Raw genomic sequence first — 20,640 nt, forward strand, 5'->3', positions numbered from 1 at the left:
TGCATTCTGCTTTGTGTGCTGTTTGTACATAGAAGACCAAGCACTTCAAGCACTGTGTTGTTATGAAACTTGATTGTTGCTACTTCAGGCCTTGCAAGGCCAACTTCTAAGTTGTTTCTGCCCCACAGCTTTTGTTCTTCTCTAGCAATTAATTGTGTTCTACTCTTACCTCCTACAGAAGATTGGGGTATTTCCCAAGTGATCAAGTTCTGTGTGAAAGGGAATTTAACATATATAGAGGATCTATCAACATCTTACAGTTTCCCAGAGGTTGTAATGCACAGTTTAACTTATAGCATACCTTTAGCTGCATCTGGCAAACGACTCTATTAATTGTGGCTGGAGAGACTGTTACAGTAGCTTTTAACAAGAAGGCTGTGATGAGGCTGGGAACAAAGCAAAGCGTTTTAGGTCATTACCAAAGGGCAGGTTTGTACAGTTCCATCTGTGCTTGGGTAAGACTTCCCTATGTTTACTTATCCATCCTCTCCTGCCGGCATAGGGTTTATGGGAGATATTTGTAGACCAGGGGAGGCTGGGATGCTCTGTGGCTGTAGATAGACATATACATACCTTACAGAAGGATTCCTCATAGCACCATGTTTTCCCCAGCTGCATTTAGAACTAAATTCCCATGTGATTCTGCTAGTTTTCTCCTTTAAGTCTGTTTCCACAATGTCACTCTGTGCAGGTGCATACGAGCTGTAGGTGTGACCTGGTCAGCAGCTTCACATACTGAGGGATGGGAGGCACAGGTATACTGCAGAGTAAAGTGCCTGAATGTGAGCATCTCATCCCTGTGTTACTGCAAGAGCAGTTCCAAACCTCCCTCCCCATCCCTCATCTCGATTTTCTCTACAGTAAGATACTGCATTTCTCTTTTCCCTCCTCAAGGTCAGTGTTGCTCTGCACTATTTCAGCCTTGGTTTACAGACCACCTCTGCTTGGAGTTGCTGCATCCCCTGAATCCCTTACAGATAACAGTTGTAAACCAACAGAAGAGGAGAGAGTGATGTGATTGTTGTCACTTTTCCCACTGATACTCAGAACTCTGTTAGAGGCAGTGAAAGTTGGTACATTTTATGCTTCTTACATAGATCAGCAGCAGAAAAATTCAGGCAGTCCCTGTACAGTCCTGAGAAAATGCTGCTGTGCTAGTTGTGATTCTTCCTCTTCTTTGCCAAACGTAAGGATTTTGTGGAACTGATGGCTTTACTACTGGAAGAATTAGTTTTGTTCTTGCAGAATACAAGTCTCAATCGAAATGCAGTCTTTGCATTCCCAAGCCTTGAAGTTTCATTATTCTGCATTTTTTCTTCCGTTGCAAAGCCATAAGAACAACTGCTTTTCCTAACAGGCCAGTCTAAGCAAGTCTAATACACAGGATGCATAGTGAGATGCTTCAAGCAAGATGATGAATAAGTAAATTAATACTATTTTCACTTCTTTTTAAGTATCTGCATATAGTGCACAAAAGCATGTTAATTGGCAAATATCTTTCAAGTTTCTGAAACCAGAAATGTGAGAACAAATTAGTCAAATGTAGTGTAATTCTACTGACAGCAGCCTTCCTCGTTTTTTAAGGCTGCCCTGCTGAGCATTCCTTTGTTGTCTGCAGGCATGGTGTTACAAACATTGCTTGTTCTTGACAAATAATACAATTTTACTACACATCTTCACAGGAAAAGCTTTGCACTCTTTCTGTATCATCTCCATTGTACTTGCTCATGAACAGCTGACCACATATGGTGTGTTGTGCATCAAGTAGACAGTAATGGAGGAGTATAGAGGGAGAAAAGAAGCTGTAATTTATCTGTGTGAGTTGATTGCTGGTGATTCTTTAGGAACTTAATTAACAGTGTGTGAATGTTCAGCTGTTTAAATATTTTATTTCTCTGACTGAGCTTTTGTTAAACAAAGATATCTTGTTATTTCAGGTTGCAGTTGTTAAAATGAAGTGTACAGAGCGCATTTATGCAATGAAAATTCTAAATAAATGGGAAATGCTCAAAAGGGCAGAGGTAAGTAATATGTTTCTCTAATGCAGAGAATTTTTAAAATAGCATCAGGAAAATTACATTGAAACTCTTCCAGATTAGGAAGAATTATTTCATGAGCATAGGAGCTTCATTCTTTTTTTTTTTTTTTTTTTTTTTCTTTTTTTCATAAGCTGTTTTAATGCAATCAGGTCTGACAGTCCCTTCCAGGCATCTGTTGTTCTCAGCATTGCTGTGTATTCGTTTAGCAGACAGTCTGCCCTAGTTCTTACCCTGAATTTATTGGCCAGATTTTTGTTTACAGTAAAGGCAAGTTAAAGACTACAGGAAAGCTGAGATTGGTGCTACTGTGGCATTCATAGCTGTATACAAATGCATTATGAAAGGTTCTTCTTTTCTCTCACGTTCTGAAAGCACATATATTAAGGAGCTTTGCATCCTTCAGCTCATAACAGGATTCGTATAGCTGGTAAAACTGTAACTAAATACTTTGGAACCACAGATTCAAATTGTAAAACAAACATGTTAAGAGGGTAAGCCTATTTAAAACAGGGTATTTTTGATGAAAGGAGATGTACATTGTCACAACAAATTACATTAATGGGAATGTGTACTTCACAGGTGAGGAAAGGACCTGCTATGCTGTAAATGGCCTGTTCCTATAATACCTACTCTTACACTGCAGAGGAGAAAACCTTATGGCAAAAGTACTACGTAGATCAGCTGTTAAATGAGCAATTGAATTGAGGGGGAAATATGTGTGATGCATCGCAACTTGCAGCAGTTCTGTTAAGGGACAAAGGCAAGGGACTTGCTGAGGACTAAGCCTACTGACCCTTCCCTGTCCTATTCTTCTGCCTGCTGATGCCTCCCCTCCTCCCCAGCCCACCCTTCCCAGTCTCTCCCTTCCTTTCAGTGAGTCAGTTCCACCTCTTTTCCTGTGAATAAATCCCTTGCCTCTCATTAAGCCCCCTCATACTGCATTGGGCTGATTTAGTCACACTCTGTCCATCAGCTCTTCTCCACAGGCAGCAGCAGCCACTGCTGCCCTGCTCTCCTTGTAGCTGTCGGGAGAACTCCGCTCCAGGCTATGCTGCATCAGTGGTTCTTAGTTGAGTGTCTTTGTGGGGGAAAATCAGCACAATTTCTCTGCAGACTTCAGTAGGACTAATTCATTGCTCAGTCTAGAATTTGTTTAAATCCTAAGGTGCTCTTTGGGGACTCTCAAACTCTGATGTAAATACAACCAGGCTTACTTCAGTCATTTTTGAAGTGACCTAATTAAGAGATTTGGCTAAATAGCTGAAGCATTAGAGATGTCCTGAGGAGAAAAATCTTTACAAATTGCAGTCTTCATATTGCACGACTAAATCCTCCTACCCTGTTAGGCAAGCGAGTGCTGAAAGAGGGTTATCTATAAAGAAAAAGCTACAAGGAGTGGTAGTTCTCCCAGTGCTTAGTTGGGATGAGTAACAATCCAGCTGAGCCCTCATTCCACTGATTTCCCTATCTGTGCAGAACTGTAAAGGCAGCTGTCTGCTTTGCTGTGCTCCTTTGTCATTTCCTGTTCTCATGGTCTGGCTTTCCTGGGTAAGCAAGAGCTTGTAACCTGCATGTCAAGTTCTTAAAGCATTTGGGAAATGAGAAATTCACAAATGTGGTCAAACTTGTTAATTTTTAAGATAAAACCTGCAGGTATGCAATAGCCTCCTAAGTGGGCAGTTCCACTGAAAAGCAGACTTGAAGTATTTTATTATCCACTCTGTGAGTGGTCCAAGAAACATTCTTACGCTAGTTTATGTAATAGAAGCACTGTGTGACATTAAACATAGCACAAAGTTATATAAATAGTGCTAATTTGTGCACTGGCTGCAAGAAAAAACATATGGTTGGAAGCTACTAAAGTACAGCAAAGATTAGTGACTATCAGCTGACATCCCTAGGTGGGCTGTAAGCAAAAAAAAAAATAGGCAAACTTTTTGCATTTGTATTCATTGTTCTGACAACAAAATGTGTAGTCTTTAGTGTGTTGCTGCTCACACTTCCAAATCCTGACTCACTAGTGAGGTAACATGATATGGTTTTTCAAGGTGTTGTCTCACGATGGTCATGGTAAGTGGACTAGCTGATGGTAGTGGTCCTTTCCAACCAGAATTATTCTGTGATGTTTTGTCAGTTGAAAAGGTCAGTTTGAAACTTAGAATTCACGATGCAAAACTGTTCGGAAGCATACTGGTTTAGAAGCATTGGTAATAGTCCCTCACTGTTTGAGCTTGCACAGTGAACTGGATCAACGAACGGATGTCTTTGAAAATAAATAAACTAGCTCTGTGTGCTGGCAGCCACCCCGGGCAGCAGTGCCAGAACGACTGAGAGCTGCTGGGCTGTGGTGCTGGGGGCACAGGATTGCATTACTTGGGAGCGCTCCTGCTGCCAAGCTTTTTTTAGAGTGGTACTTTGGCCTTGTGTTCGTAAACATGAAAATCACTCAGTTAACATTTAATTATAATTTACATCTCTTTGCATCAATAATTACTGACTTGACAACCTGACCCCAGTATGGAGCTCTTCAGTAGAAGAATTGATTTTTGCTTCCTTATGGGGAAGATAACAGTTGAGATAGTTTATAAGATGCGATCGATATACGGTGAGGCTTCAGTTTCCCAGGAATATTCTTCCACAGTACATTTTCTAAGACATCTGGACAATTGGCAGTGACGAAAAATCAATTCTTATCCTGAACCCGAAACCTGAATCTGCAACTACTGGGTGTTGTAATAATTGCTTTCAGAATGGAGAGCAGTGAAAGGATCTGCGTCTTGATAATACTGATCCAATAAAAACATTTTTCTTCTTTCTTCAGAGGACTCTCGGAGGTTATGAAAGGTGGTTTTATGTAAATATGCTAAGGAAACCTGCTATACAGGGCTTGCTTCTCTGAAGGTTGCTATGTGAAGTAAAGAGTCTTGAAATTGGAAGTGTATTATACTGGACAAAGATAAGACATTAATAGTAAATTTTGTTTGTTTCCCTATAGTATGTTTGCAAGGCCTATTAGCTGGAAGCGCAATGTAAGAGAAGTATTCAAAAGAAACTGTATTTTCACAAAGGTCTTTTTCAGAGGAACCAGAGTTACAGTAACAAGTTATAATTTTCCTAACATTGCTCCACAATATGTTTTAAAAAGGTTTAGTGTTGGCTCAAACTGGTTTATGGGTTTCTTTTTGCTGTTTTGATTTTACTCATTTTCTTCTTAAGGTCGCAGTCAGAATTAGTGTGACTGAATGCTTAACCACAAGCGTGCAGATTCTTTGGCATGTCACTTGTGCAGACTGAATTCCAATGAATTAGAGGCTTCTGTTCAGCAATTTTAAATAATCCCATAAAACATCCATATATATTCATGCTGTGAAAACTACTTGTTGATGTTGACAGTGGCTTTTTCCCTTTGCTTCCTTTAGACAGCTTGTTTCCGAGAAGAGAGAAATGTCTTGGTGAATGGAGATTGCCAGTGGATCACTACATTGCACTATGCCTTTCAAGATGAGAACTATTTGGTATGTTTGATTCATCAGCAAATAAAAGCTTTATGTTATGAAAGAACTTTCTTTTTTGTATTCTTAAGTGTATTGGTGCAATAAATCAGTCCACCTCGTGCCTTTCAGCTGTGTTTTGGCATTCTTGTTTTGTCCTTGAAGAAAATCTTCAAAGGATTGACTGTAACTGTAAGAGAGTAAGTCATGTAGTACTGCAGTCTGCGGAGGTTAGCTAAGCTGTTTTTAAACGGGTCTACTCTTGCATAAATGTATCACGCTTAAGTTTGTTTTTGGATAACATTGCAACTAATTAACTTAGGGGTGATGTTAACACGGTGAAAATAAGAGCTGTTTTAATATTAAAAGTTTCAAATTCAAGGCTTTGTTTAGAAACGGCAAAATTAAGTTAACATTTTATTTTAAAAGTGGTGATTAAATTGTTATTTTAAGTAGACTAAGGATAAAGTATTTCAGAGAAATGCTTTTGAAACCTGCAAATCAGTCGTCTGAAGTGGTGGTTACTGGAAAATTGTGAGTTACTTTAACATACGAACTGTATTTAGCTTTATCACACAAGTCAGGAATGTGCTGGTGGTTGTTATAAACAAGAAATGAGCTTATTGATGAAAACGTTCCAATGAGTTCAGGAACTAAGCATAAAAAAGTCAGATAATGCTCAAATTTCTTGAGAGGTGCTAGTTTCACTATCATCTTTATAGGATTTTCACAGTGACAAGCACATCAGGTCTCTAGGTGCTCAATTACAGTCTTATTTCCATTTTATTAATACTTTATGATAGATCCACATTTTCCACCCCTCAAAATCTAGTTATCTGTGGAACTGCCTCAGGAAGATTGCTCATAAATTCAAGTTCCCTCAGAATCAAACTGCCTTCATACGTTTATAAAAATAACTCAAGATGCTGTAATACAATTTTTCCAAGCAGCATCTGAAAATGGGGCTAAGAATTCTTTTTTTACCTATAGTAACAGAAAGCAATAGTAGTGACAGTGAAGGGAGAGATCTACTATTGCTAATACCATTTGATGAAAACCCACTGCAAGTAAGCTGTAACAGTGTAATACATTTCCCCAAGTTCCCAAAGGCATGTAGATGTTGAGGTTTCACTTGACAGCAGGGTTTAGACAGCTAACGTCTAATTTAAGTTCCAGAATTTAGAAAGCAACAACTCTGCCTGGCAGCTGAAGTCAGCAGATTGTCAGCTTGCCTGAGGTCTGGTACTGCATGTGCTGAGATGCTAACTTCCAATTTGGTCTGTTACTCAGCATCCATCTCATGTAAATGTCTGGTACTAACAGATGAAGTGTATGTGCATTTTAGTTACCCAGTTGTAAACTATGTTTGAAGAAAAAGGCAAGTTGACAAAACACATCAGGAAGTAGCTTTCATCCAGAAATGTGGGCTCTCATCCAGGCTCTTTTCCATGCTGTCTTAGTAGTTTACTTGTCCAAGGCTGAAAGATCTCTGTTCAGACCTCTGCTCATCTTAAGTAAATTTATAATCGTGTTTTTCCACAACTCAAGAGTGTGCTGCCACATTACAGAACCTGTTCAGTTTGGCTTTACTTTTCAGCTTTGCTACTTGTCCTTACTCTTGTGTAATGGACCACAAATCTAAGAAGATAATAAGAACAGACACCAGAGCTTGAGTTGCCAACCTAGAGTGGACATCAGTTCTTTTTGAAAGGGAAAGCCCTTGATTCTTTTTATTTGCTCTGATTGATATTTCTGCATTATAGCTCACAATTCTTATGCACAAAACCAGAGAGGTATTTTTCCACACCTAGGGCTTTACTATCCTCCTCTGGTTGCATGAAGTAAGACTTCAGAAAGATAAAAAATGAGATGGAAATATATTAAGACAGAAAAGCAGTAGCTGCCATTGGAGAAGTCTCTAGAAATAGTTGGGGCTTTATTTCTTGTCTTTAGTATCAGTAGAGCATGTGATGATGGAGAAATTAAATACAAGCATGAAACACAAAGTTCTACAAAGTGTATTTGTTCTGGAGTTTGATTTTCTGGTTCTGCTCATCTACTTTTTAAATGTGGTAGTTTTTTTTCTGAACAGCCAGCTCTTAAATGACATTAAGTAGAAATGTTAGCATGACTTTTTATGGTTCCTAGAAAGGTTTTTGCAGAGACAGTATGAGTCAAGATGGATTAAGTAAGCCTTTGGTGATTCTGCTGAAGTAGATAGGGTAGGTAAAGCTCAGTCCATGCACATCAGAAATGCGTATGTGACCTGAAGTTCATAACCTAAATTGAAATCTCTGAGTTTTTGTGTGATTTACCAGGAATTCAAGGATAAATGCTTTCTTTATTATTCGAGACAAAAGTGTTTTTCTGTTGCCAGCCTCTTAAAGTTTCCTTATGAGTATTCGCATGAGCATTTTGATGTCTTTTTTTTCTCCCTTTGATCTCCAACCACCCTCCCTGTTTGATGTAACCACTTCCCAGGAAGAAATGCAGTATGTCTAAATTTAACTGTCATAATACCCTTTATTTTAACCCTATGTGAAGAGAGAAGTGCCTCTGGGCAAGAAGATCATTGTGAGGAAGATGACTAATAAAATTTGACTTACTTGTAGAAGAGGTCTCAAGTGTTCCCTTATTTCAGGATCCTTATTTCATGGGTCAACTGAGTTCTCACTGCCTATGAACTCTGTGGGAACCGAAAAGTGCATTACTGTGTCTTCCTGACAGGCAGTCCCTTTCAGCTCCTGCAGAAGGCTCTGTAAATTCCCTTAACCTTACTTTTGAAAGAAAATAGCATGATACAGTATTCATTTTAAAACACTTCTGGTTCCTGCCTGTAGCTTTTCATTGCCAAACGTAATTGTTGTGTGCATGCGGTCTTCCTACAAACATGTAAAACTCCTTATCGGATTGTGCAGTACGTGCTGGTTGCTTTCAACATAATCTGATAGGAAAATTTTGTTTTTTAACCTATAGTGAAATGCTGAAAAAAATATCAAAATGTAGGCCTTTTCGAGTCCTCTTCTGAGCCAAAAGATAGTGAGGAAATAGTGTTCCATCTTGGGAATCATGGAACAAAAATGTACAAGTCATGCTTTGAGTGGTGCTCTGGACTTAGGTGTGTATTGCTATTTCTCCATCTATATAAAATTGAGATTAGGTTATTGCCTAACAAGTCCAAGTCCTTTACTTTCACATGATACCATATTCATGTTGCTTCATTCCAGAATAAGAATAATGGTGGATTGGCCTTGGAGGCAATTTACTCTTTCATTGATATAGATTGCCGTCCAAGAACATGAACATTTGACTTTTAAATTTTCAACCACTGTAGTGCCTCTGGCGTGACAGCACTTCTGATTTATGAGCAATCCCTGCCATAGTGTCATGGAGCTCCTGCCAGTTCTGTTATGCATCCATCCAGCTCTGTTATGCATGTGTCAAGATGAGTGCAGGATGATACTGATGTACTAAGTTCCACTTTCAGAACCACTAGTAGTATTGAAATGTACCAAGGCTGAAATTTGCAATGAAGTCTTTGTTTTAAATGAAGATGCATCCATCTGGTGAGCACTAATGCCTTCCAGAAAAGATTTTAGTGAAATTTTAATAAAAACTGTTTGAAAGATGCAAGGATTGTTACTTAGTGCTTCTGCTGAGAGTTTCCTTCAGCAAATGGTTTGTATAATATAAATATCCAACATTCAAACACATAATTCCTCAAACTTTAGCACCTGATAATAGATGTGCAATTCAGGCAAGAAGCCACTTGCACGAACTAAACTTTAAAATGTTAATCCTTATTGTTTCCCAGTCCAAAAGAACTCTGTTCTGCAAGTGGTATCAAGTATTTTTGTTCATATTTAATATAACACTGATGTTCTCTTACAAAGTCCTATTTTTGATTTCTTTTTCTTCCTGTCTCTTCTGCTGGAATTGTCAGTTAAAGCACTGATGACCTACCTGAATTTTTGTCGATATTAGATTTTTTTCCTTCACTGTGCATCATTGCAGATGACAGAACACAAAGACAGAAAGGACAGAATGATTTTCCGTCATTACTGGGGTTATTCAAGAATATTGTCTTTTTAACAGCTGTGTCTCAGTATGTAACTTCTTTATTTCTCCCTTTTCAGTATCTAGTGATGGACTACTATGTTGGTGGTGACTTGCTGACCCTTCTCAGTAAGTTTGAAGACAAACTTCCTGAAGATATGGCAAGGTTCTACATTGGTGAAATGGTTCTTGCAATACATTCCATACATGAGCTGCATTATGTGCACAGGTAACACGATGTCTTAGTTTTGAAAAGCACGTATGCAATTAAATTAATTGTAAAGATATTGCTACAAATACAGATGGCTAGCCATGGGGAAGCTGCTGTGGGCACATGCTTACTGTATGATGTGTAATAATTACATAAGCTATGTAATATTCTAGTTACCAAGTTTTGATGGATTCGTATTAGAAGCAGTGACATTTATATGACTAACTTCTCAGTAAAGCTTTTAGTTTTAATCATGCTTCTTAATTTATTCTCAATTCACTTCATGAATATTTATCTACAGTTGTCCACAGAAGTTTGAAGCAATTTGAACTCTGCAAATGTTTAAAAGTTACACAAAATGTGTTCACTGTAAGCCCATAATAACAGCAAATCTGCTTACCTGATCCTCAGATGGAAGAGGATGGTTTTTGGTAATGAGTGGACCTGTTTAATTGTGCCTGCATGTAGGAAGTATATTCCACACCAGTACCTGCAATCATATAATTGAGCTTGTAACATTTAAGAATATTGCATTCCTTGCTCTAAGTAGGAGGACATAGGCCAGGAAGGTGCATTTCTGTTTTGGGTTACCTCTTGGAGTGACTATTTCAGAAGAGCTGTTAGTGGTGCGGGTAAGACATTTGGTAAATATTTTGTCATTTCAAGACTCTTTGTCAAGTGGAATTCCCTATTCTATGCTTCATTTTCAGATTTAACAGCTATGTATGATAGAGCAATTAGAAAGCAAAATGATGGTAATACTGGAAACCCTTGTGGGTTGTATCCTTATCTACTACATATGACCTTAGAGCTTGATTTCAGTAACCAAGTTAGAAAATGCAAAATGCAAAAGTAATGATGGTTTTCAGTTGTGTGAATGTTGCTTTTGGCTATGCAGGCACATTCATGATGGGTAGCTGAAGTCAGTGCTCAGGAAAAGTGGGCTTTGGGCTAACATTGTATCTCACTTGGCTGGTAGGTTTTGACTTCAGTTGCTTTACCATGAAATACAGCCAGTAATACACTTGTGGGTAAATGTGGATGATATGTGGGGATTTTAAAATTCTTTGTATTTGGAAAAACTCACCAGAGGCACCATTGCACTGTTTCCAAGGAAGGTGGCTGCCTAATTGACCCAATGCAACTTTGAGCGGGATTGAATGAATGCCTCTTATGGCAGTGGGAATAAATTTTTCTGAGACCAAAACATGCGTGAATGCCCAAGAAATTACTGGTTGGCAACTGCAGTGGATTAGAAAGAAGAATGGTTGTTCTGGAGAGGAGATCAAGGGCCCTGTAAAGGTTTAGATGACCTGTTAGCTGTAAATAGGAAACAGTGGAGCACAGAGATGAGGCATTAAGCCTTTCTGAACAGAAACAGTGTTCCCTTAGGCAAGCAAGAGCTGCATGCAAAGCAGAAAAGTATAGATGTGTTGGGTGAGGTTGGCTCATGCTTCCAGTGAAAGGTGTTATTTGAAAAACAACAAAAAAACTGTGCACAGTTGTGTATAAGCTTTCTTAGCCTTCTGCTCCCACTGAGCTTGACTCTTATGGGACTGGAAGGAAATCTGGAAAGCACCTAGAACTGTAATAGTATAGAATAAATTTAACGATGGAAAATTACTGATGAGGTTTTTGGGAAAGGAAAATGAAATAACCTAGTATTCTGGGTTAGCAAATATATATATATATTTCATTCTAACAAGTAAATATACCTTTAATTTATATTGACAGGCATAGATTAACATTCTTGTTTTGCCTTAATACTGCTAATGAGCAGCAGTATAGTGTAGTTTTGGTACTAAATTTGAAATCATTAGCTCTTGATTAAAAAGTAGCAATTTCAGTCTGTGTTGAAAAAGTTTATAAGTTTGACAGGACTTCTGTACATTTTAGGATTGTTTGCTAAGCCTTTCTTAATGATTTTCATAAGTTTGCTCAAGTAAGAAGTTAGGAATTCAGTAACCTGAAAAACAGACATTCTTAAGCTCCCACTTCTGTGTAACAAGGTGACATTTGGAACTGCCCATTTGAAAAGCAATTCAGTGTTGTGGTGCAACAAGATTGCATGTAAAGCACATTTTATTTAATAATAATACAGAATATTATTTGAATAAGTATGGTGTCTAGAAAAAAAATAGATCTATTGGTTTGGGTTTTTTTGCTAGTTTGAATAATATTTGATGGAATGCTGGCATGTTAGGAGTTGATCCTGAGCAGTGTTGACTAAGGAATGGGAAGGACACTGATATGAGCTGGCCTGCAAGACTTGATTGTTCTGGTTTTTAGTCTGCAGAATTGGTGCAGCGAGTTCTGCTTTCTCTACCTTCTTCTCTGTCCTCCCAACATACTGGCTAGATGCTCTTACAATAATGCTGGCTATTCTGAGGATATTAATTAATATTTATACATATATATGTAGTATGCATCAAATTTGTATTATTAAATTGGGTGTTGTAGTCCATCTTTTGTGAATTTGAGTGCAAACTGGTGAAACGAAATGTGATTGATTGGACTAAATTCAATTAACAGGCTCTCATTAAAGTTATTTTTGGCTGCCTTCCTGGTACCAAAAATAATACCAAGTAAAGAGCTACAGTTCAATGTCATTTAGTAATCTCAGTATGCAGAATGCCTTTTACAGCCTGCTGTATACACATATCAGTAGGAATGACGTGCTTTGACCCTTGGGACTTTCTCCCATTATTGTATCCTGCTGAAATGGCATTGTCCTGGTCCCAGAGCCAGGAGAATGCAGAGATTTCTAGAGTAACTGCTGCATGTATGCAGGATGGAAAAGTCCTATGGAAGTAAATGTGATGTGCAGTTACTATATAGAAAAATAATCTGTAATAACAAGTGGAAAATACAGGCCAGCAGAAATCCCGGACAAAGTTTAGAGAAGCAGTGAAAAATCTCAGATAGGAAGCTGTAGGTTGGTTATAAATCTTGGCAAAAAAAAAACCAAAACCAACCAACCAACAACAACAAAAACCAGATTAAGAAATTACCTTTTCTTTGCTATTTTCTCTTGCCTCCAAAAGCATATTGTGATGTGTACAATCTTGAAATAATGTTGATGAAGCAAACTGCCTGTCTGTTCTGTTCTCTGACTCACTGTAATTGTTCTGCTTGGTTATTTAACCAGAGTTCAACTTAGAGCTGAAAGTCCCACACAGTCATAAGTTTCAGTGTGGCAGGCAATGTTTTAAGTTTGGCAGATGGAGAGAGTCATACGTAGTATAATAAAAAAAGTTACATCACTGTATAACCAACATAAATGTCTTTGTTATTTGGATCTAATCTGATGTAATCTTTACAAGCAGAGCTTGGACTATGTATTTAAATTCTTCACTTCTTTCTGTCATATAGGGACATAAAGCCTGATAATGTTCTTTTGGACATGAATGGCCACATACGACTGGCAGACTTTGGGTCCTGTCTGAAAATGAGTGAAGATGGCACAGTATGTATGAAGCAGAATTAAACTGGGTCACTTGTAGTGGGATCTTTTAAGCAAGTTCCTGGTCCTAACACTATTTAATGTTAATACGTTACTATTAAACACTTTTAATGTAAGCTTTTTGACATGCTAAAAATTGAGGGAAGTGTTCAACACGTTTCTAAGAAGCAGTTTTTGAAATCTTCATTTCCTGGTATGCAGTGTTTAGCAGTTTTGGCACAGACTTGAGTCTTGGTGGCATCCTGTAGTCATAAAATGTCTGTCAAGGATTTGCCACCTTAAAAATAAAACGAATTCGAAGGAGCTATTGTAACTCCATGTGAACACTTAAAGTGTGTTCCTAGAGATTCCAGCTGCTTTTCCACTGCCCCAGTGGTCGAGGCTTTCCTACTAAGTTGACAGAAGGAAATTAATTAACTATTCTCTATATTGCATCCACAATTATGCTACGTAGACATTAAACCAATTTCAAACCTAATATAAATAGGATACTACTTGCCCTGTAAACTTGTTTTGCCATTTTCAGATGAAACTGTAAACTGAAACTCAGGCATAGGACTCAAACTGCCTGCTTATTAAATTTTCATTTCAGTTTCTGGCAAACATTTGCAGTTGTAAAGTGTAAAAGCACACACAGGCAAAACACTTTCTTGGCTTTCTGACAACAGGTATAACTATTTGGAAGTTTTACTGTGTGCGAATTAAAATGTAGACTTTGTTACTTTCTTAATGCATTATTTGTTTCATTTCTGTGTTTGTTTTTTTTTTAAATATGATTAACTTCCCTTTCTAAAATTATGTACTGATGTCTCTATCAGAAATACTCGAGCATGAGTGAGAATGTTGCTTTAGAGAGCCTGAAAACTTACCAGAATTATGTTTGCCTTATTTTTAAGGTGCAGTCCTCTGTAGCAGTGGGTACGCCTGACTACATCTCCCCAGAGATACTGCAAGCCATGGAGGATGGAATGGGAAAATACGGGCCTGAATGTGACTGGTGGTCACTGGGGGTCTGCATGTATGAAATGCTTTACGGTGAAACACCTTTTTACGCAGAGTCATTAGTGGAAACCTATGGGAAGATTATGAATCACGAAGTAAGAAATACGTTCATCCTACTGTATTTACTAAGATTATAATGTTTACAGTGGAACTGTTACTGCTTATAAATATTGAAGTGATGGTAGTTCTTTGCTTTCTCATGATGATGTAGAACTGTATCTAATTATGTAGATTTGCTGGTTCCATTTTTAGGAATGTTGGCATCTGAAAGGCAGAATTTGATTTTTTTTTGCTCTGAGTGGTAATGTTCTTGTTGAAAAGTCTAAGCAGTCTTCATGAAACAAAAATTAAAACCAATTCTTAAGATAGGCCCTTTGAAAGTTTCTTCTGGAGTGTGCTGGAGAAATGAAGTAATGCATTATTTATGCAGCTGTGCACATTTTCTGTCACATCAATAATCAGTACAAAGAAAGGAAAGAGGCAGGTCAGCTGGTGTGGACATGAGCTGCATAAAGAGCATGAGGTCAAGGAGGAGTTGCCCAGAGGAGAAGAGGCAGAAAAAACATGAACTTTTGAGCTGCATGAAGAACATGAGGTCAGGGGGCTGTGTCCAGAGTCAGTGGTAGAAAACTGTTGAAACTTCTGGATGCATTTTGAATATTGGGGAATAAGAACAAACCAGTTCACAGTGTCCTTCCAGAGGTATGGTAGGAGGGTGTGTTTATGTACTTGTGTTTACAGTAATGTGCTTTCATAGTGAAACAGTGGTGGACAGGATATTAAATCCTATCTAGAGCTGTCACGCTTGCAATGATCAGTGTTAATCTCCCTCTTGCTTTCATTTCCTCAATTAACTAATTGGTGGCAATCTTTTCTGTATTATGATCGAAATATACAATCACCTTGGTGCTAAATGCTGTCTGCATGGCTGTCAACTGTTTTTGAGGAAGTTTGAAGCTGTTATCTTGCAGACTTGATATTATAGTCTCATTAGAACATAAAATCAATGTGGTTTTAATTGACATTTTAAAGTTTAATTTGAATTTTGCTGTTTTGGTCCCAAACGGTCTCATTTAAACATTGAAAGATTGTATTGTAAACCTATAGAAGTACTACTGACCTTTACTAAAGCAAACTTCTAGAAGTAATAGTGAACTAAAAGACAGAAAAAGTTTTCCCAATTTTATCTGGAGTAATTTCACATGTAACAGTGTTTCCTGAAGAATTGACTTGTATCTTTTGGGTTTTAAGAGCAGAAATAAATAAAACCTCAAGAAGTACATCTTCCAACAGATCAGTGGACCTATGACTGAGAGTATCAATGAGTTTATGCCCATGTTGTACAATCTTTAATGTTCTGTAATGTGTCAGAACTCCTGTAAGTCTTCCAAAAAAAAAAGTTGCCTTTTCTTAAGGGTTACTGAAACGGCAGCTGTTTTCATTCAGATGTGATTTAAAGGTATTGAGAAGAGAATACTTGTCTTAAAAATCTGTTTTAAGACAACAGATCTATCAGTGGTCATATTGCATTGTACTCTGCCACTGCTCAGTGGATATAGGACAGTTCTGTATATTTGCTTGCAGTTCTATTGCTGTAATTTAGCAGTTTCTTTTTGAAAACCATCACTGAAAATTATGGAATGGATTCCTTTAAAAATTTCTCAATTTGTTTTGTTTTCTAGGAACGATTCCAGTTTCCATCCCATGTTACAGACGTGTCTGAAGAAGCAAAAGATCTTATTCAGCGACTTATCTGCAGTAGGGAACGTAGGCTGGGACAGAATGGAATAGAGGATTTTAAGTCTCATGCATTTTTTGAAGGACTTAACTGGGATAACATCCGAAACCTAGAAGCACCTTATATTCCAGATGTTAGCAGTCCATCTGACACCTCAAATTTCGATGTAGATGATGATGTATTGAGAAATCCAGTGAGTCCTTTATTTAAATATCACTAATGCAAGAGTGCAACTATGCTGAATTGTAAGACAGTGGTGGAAACTTGTTTCAAGAGAGATCATTACTTTCATGTTTTTGGGGTTGGTTTTTTTTATTGTTGTTTTTGTTCTGTAAGAGGAGCAAGTAGTGAATTTGCTGATATGTTATGCTAATGAAATGTTTTGTTTTAAAGTCTAAAAATCCATGAAACAGGTTCCCAGGTCTAGGAAATTTAGTGATATCTCCACATATATGATGTGGATTTACTCTGTGGTGCAACGTTATAGCAACAGGGAGTATTCATATTGCAGCCATAATGACATGAATGCTCAAATGAAGATCACAAGTAGTTATGCTGTGTGAAATTTTGGAACAATGAAATCCCACTCAACTAACCCAATTTACCAACTGTTATCATTTAGAAAAGAAACTTGCAATTCCTGAAAGCCCAAAATTAGCAGTGAGGTGGAAAACATTTTTTTGCATTTGAAATGACTTATTTTTCACATTGTAGCATTAAATAGCATGGTCACTCAAAATTTAAGCTTATTCATACATGCTGGCATATATTGGCCCTTTTCATTTACCTTTACAAGGAGCTTGTATTTTGTTCTGTTCTTTAGCAGGTATGATTATGATCTGTCTTCAGAAATACATACAGGCAGCTTGTAATCACAGCTGTCCTGGTGAGAGAACTCAAATTGATGCTACTTCAGTCTCTTAAAAAATAGAAGACTGTTTTTGGGAGTGAGGGTGTTGGTGTTCCCTTCCCTCATTTTTGTTCATCAATTTCAACCCAAGAAACGGAGAACTTTTGTCTTGATTTTTTGATGACGTGTCTTGCAGTAACAAGCATACTGAAGCAAACATCATGCATTTTCATGCCTGGTCACTTTAATTAGGAACTTGAAGTTTCAGGTTTTCTTTTAATGGTTGCCTTGTGCTTTGAACTTGCTGAAATGCTGCCTTTTCAAGTGCCAGCTCACAAAAAAAGTAGGCTTCTAAATTCAGGTCATTATATTAAATGACCTAATCTGAAGTAAGGTTCATACAAGGACAATAGAAGGCTATACAATGAAGCATAATTGCCAGTTGTGAATTGTTAAGTGCTAAGAAGAATCTTTCCATCAGCTGTTTCTTTTTAACCATTGAGACTAAATCAAACGTCTTTAGCTCTGCATGGGTTCTCTTTTGGGTTTTCATGCATGTTATTTTTATGCAGGAAGTGGTGCCACCGAGTTCTCATACAGGCTTTTCTGGACTGCATTTACCCTTTGTTGGGTTTACATATACAACTGATAGGTAAGCAAAGGACGTGCTGTTCATTAAAGTCATTTCCCAAATAAATCTAATTCTAGAAAGATCTCATTTTTGTAACCATGCGGGAAGAAATCTATATATGAATCGATGGATGAACCTCCATCCCACATGAATATGTCTTGAATGTATTTTGATCATGTTTTCCAAGATTAGATGCTTTTGTATTTAATTTCCATTATTTGAAATGAATGAAACTTAAGGGACTAGATGTTCCTAGCAAGTCTTGTCCATGTTGCTTGTCTGCCACAAACAATTCAGGATTTGTTCATTGCTTGTTGGTAGGTAACATTAACATAGTGTAATGTTACTCTTAATACAGATTCCCCATTTTCAGGTGGTAGTAAGTTCTGACAGTGGAGAGTTAATAATTATAATTATTCAAACAGTTTGTAAAGTTCACATATGTTAGCATATTTAAATGCCTGAATGTAAGTATCTTAATTCATCAGCAGCATACATGGTAGTGTCAGGATATATCTGCTTTGACAGTTCTCTCAACAGAAACAGTTTAACTAGATGTTCTTGTAAGTTTAAGTTGCATAGTAGTTGGAATCCCAACTTGTCACTGCTACATAGACTGCTGAGAGTATTAAAAGGTTTTTACTTATGTGTGTTTATTTTCAGCTCTTTATCCGATAGAGGCACTTTGAAGAGTGCAATGCAGTCTGACACTGTAACCAACGATGTGGATGTACAGCATGACTCAAAGAACACTTCACAAATAGAAGGCTATGAAAAGAAAATACGGAAATTAGAGCAAGAAAAACAGGATTTGAACAGAAAACTGCAAGGTGAGTGGCTTATGGTTTTTTGGATTCTTAGCTTCTACTGTTAGAGGAATCAAAATGTATCTCACTGAATAACTTTTCCTCCTTTCCTGATGTTAAAGAATCTACACAGACAGTGCAAAGCCTCCAAGGTCCAGTGTGTGCTACAGTAAATACAAACCGCGATAAGGAAATAAAAAAATTAAATGAAGAAATTGAACGGTTGAAGAACAAATTAACAGGTAAGCCTCTGGCATGACTAGCAGTAATTACGGTACTGTAGCTTAACGTTAATAGAAATAGCAAAATACATATTGTGGTTTTGCAGTAATTACAATTAACGTTATTGAGGTCTTTAAAAAAAATCTTTAGTTGAATAGTTAAAGGCATTTAAGTATTTTCAGGCAAGTACTTAACCTTCTCTTCCACTTCTACATCCTGATACCATGTACTAGTATGGAAGATCTAGAGTGGAATGAATTGAATGGATGGGTTCAAGCAAATATTTTCAGTCATGTTGATTTCCATAAAGGTCTCTGGAGATCCTGATCTCTCTCTTTTGGAGGAGTACATTTTTGATGGAATTTTGCTGGATGTATGTTTAACAGTGAATAGAGAGAAAAGATTAGTTGCCCTTTAGTAATATGAGTGGATAGGTAATGGTGGGAGTGCATACTAATAATACTACATATTTAAATATTTCTGAGCTGCTGCGCCCTTTGTGTTTTTGTCTGGTGATGCACTAATTAGGAAGTATTGCAGAGAAATACTGGCATCTGTCCCAAGAAGGGACTGACTCATCTGTATCACTGAAAATTTGTTGCTTGACAGTGCCATTAGTTTACACGTAAAAACCTTCTGTTAGCGTCTAATTTTTGAGTGGGCATCAGTCATATGGTTGTTCTGAATCCTGATGGGTTGGCTAGGAGGTTTACAAGGGCCTGTTCAGATGCCAAGTTACAAATACCCCAAACCTCCAACCATTGTCCTCCATTCATGAGCACTTATTTGTAGACCTCTTTTTCTTGGTCCAGATTCCTAATGTTTTCTTAAATTATTATCTTGGTTCATGTGTCAGTCAGTCCACTGTTGGTCACAACTGATATTTTTTTTACAGTTCAGCAATACTACCCCCTTTATAACCACATCTGTTGTGAAATCAGCTTTGCTCTAAAAAACAAACCTCCAAACTCTGTTCTTGTGCATTCTAGAAATCATGTTTGTCTAAAGAGTTTGATTAAGGTGCTATACTGCAAATGGGTCAGGTTTATCCAGTTCTTCAGCCTATTGTGTGCTGTTACATATTGAAATTTGGCAGTATAGTCTGTGGAGTGGGAGGGAGTTTAGCACAGCTTCATACTAAAATGAGGAAAGGAATGCTACTTCAAATGCTACAGCAGTGTTTGGGATCTCTGAATGCATAGGTTCAGCTTCCTGTTCTGCCATAGATGTCACAATTTCAGTGAGAGAGTTATCCCTGTGCAGTTTCTTACTTGTGTAAAAGTAGTAGCAATTAAAACCAAATGGAGAATGACAGTTCAGTTTCTTACAAGCTCTAAGACTGAAATATTTCTAAAGGCAATTATCTTTTCTACTTAACGATGATCAATTTTTTTTTAATCTTCTTTGCAACTGAGAACTGCCAAGAGAACATCCTGGTAGGAATATGGGCAGTTGGGTTTCCATTCTGCTTCATGCAGAATGGTGTTGCCTTTCCAGATCTTCGTCTCTTATCTACTTTGGGATAAGTAGATATGGAAATAAATAAGCTCTGGGAAATAGATGGTTATTTCCTGTCTTGCTGGTTGCACCATTAAATGAAGTCTTGCTTGTTATATAATGAAAAATATTTAGGAAACAAATTACCAGAACTGGAATTCAAATGACCTGAGTTAATTTCAGTGCTGTCAAGGGGTAGAAGTTGTATTTCTCAAACCATGAAACATCCCCATGCTAAGGCTTTTTTGCTTCAAGAGATAACAGTCTTTGGGAGGTGTGGAGTTGTTTGTTTGTTTTTAATACGTTGAGAAAGTTAAAATTACATGGAGCTGACGGTGCACTGGAGTTAATTTCAAGCTGCCTAAAATGGAAATAAACTAATTTTCTGAATGAAGTTATGCCAGTTTCCTTAAGTGATGTTCCTTACTTGATGCGTATTTGGGACCAGTTACCTTTATTATGTATTACTCTGCAGATGTAAGTAAACTGGAAGGACAGCTTGCAGATGCAGTGGCTTTTCGACAAGAGCATGAAGACTGTATGCATAAGTTGAAAGGACTGGAAAAGCAGTGCCGAGTATTACGGCAAGAAAAGGAAGACCTTCATAAGGTATTGATCCAAAGATGAATATGCT

At 37.6% G+C, this 20,640-nt stretch overlaps 1 protein-coding gene across 4 annotated transcripts in view; it reads left to right on the forward strand.

Moving 5' to 3' along the window:
* CDC42BPB (CDC42 binding protein kinase beta) overlaps positions 1 to 20,640 on the forward strand; it is an 84,001-nt gene that overhangs the window by 33,640 nt on the left and 29,721 nt on the right. For all 4 annotated transcript variants that reach the window (XM_072339403.1, XM_072339405.1, XM_072339404.1 and 1 more), the window contains exons 3-12: positions 1,938 to 2,021; positions 5,459 to 5,554; positions 9,667 to 9,815; positions 13,170 to 13,263; positions 14,157 to 14,357; positions 15,945 to 16,193; positions 17,423 to 17,502; positions 18,145 to 18,311; positions 18,410 to 18,529; positions 20,482 to 20,615. In XM_072339403.1, the coding sequence (XP_072195504.1) occupies positions 1,938 to 2,021; positions 5,459 to 5,554; positions 9,667 to 9,815; positions 13,170 to 13,263; positions 14,157 to 14,357; positions 15,945 to 16,193; positions 17,423 to 17,502; positions 18,145 to 18,311; positions 18,410 to 18,529; positions 20,482 to 20,615 (1,374 nt within the window). The remainder of the gene's footprint in view (positions 1 to 1,937; positions 2,022 to 5,458; positions 5,555 to 9,666; positions 9,816 to 13,169; positions 13,264 to 14,156; positions 14,358 to 15,944; positions 16,194 to 17,422; positions 17,503 to 18,144; positions 18,312 to 18,409; positions 18,530 to 20,481; positions 20,616 to 20,640) is intronic.

The sequence above is a fragment of the Excalfactoria chinensis genome, chromosome 5, assembly GCF_039878825.1.
Source record: "Excalfactoria chinensis isolate bCotChi1 chromosome 5, bCotChi1.hap2, whole genome shotgun sequence".
Taxonomy (NCBI): Eukaryota; Metazoa; Chordata; class Aves; order Galliformes; family Phasianidae; genus Excalfactoria; species Excalfactoria chinensis.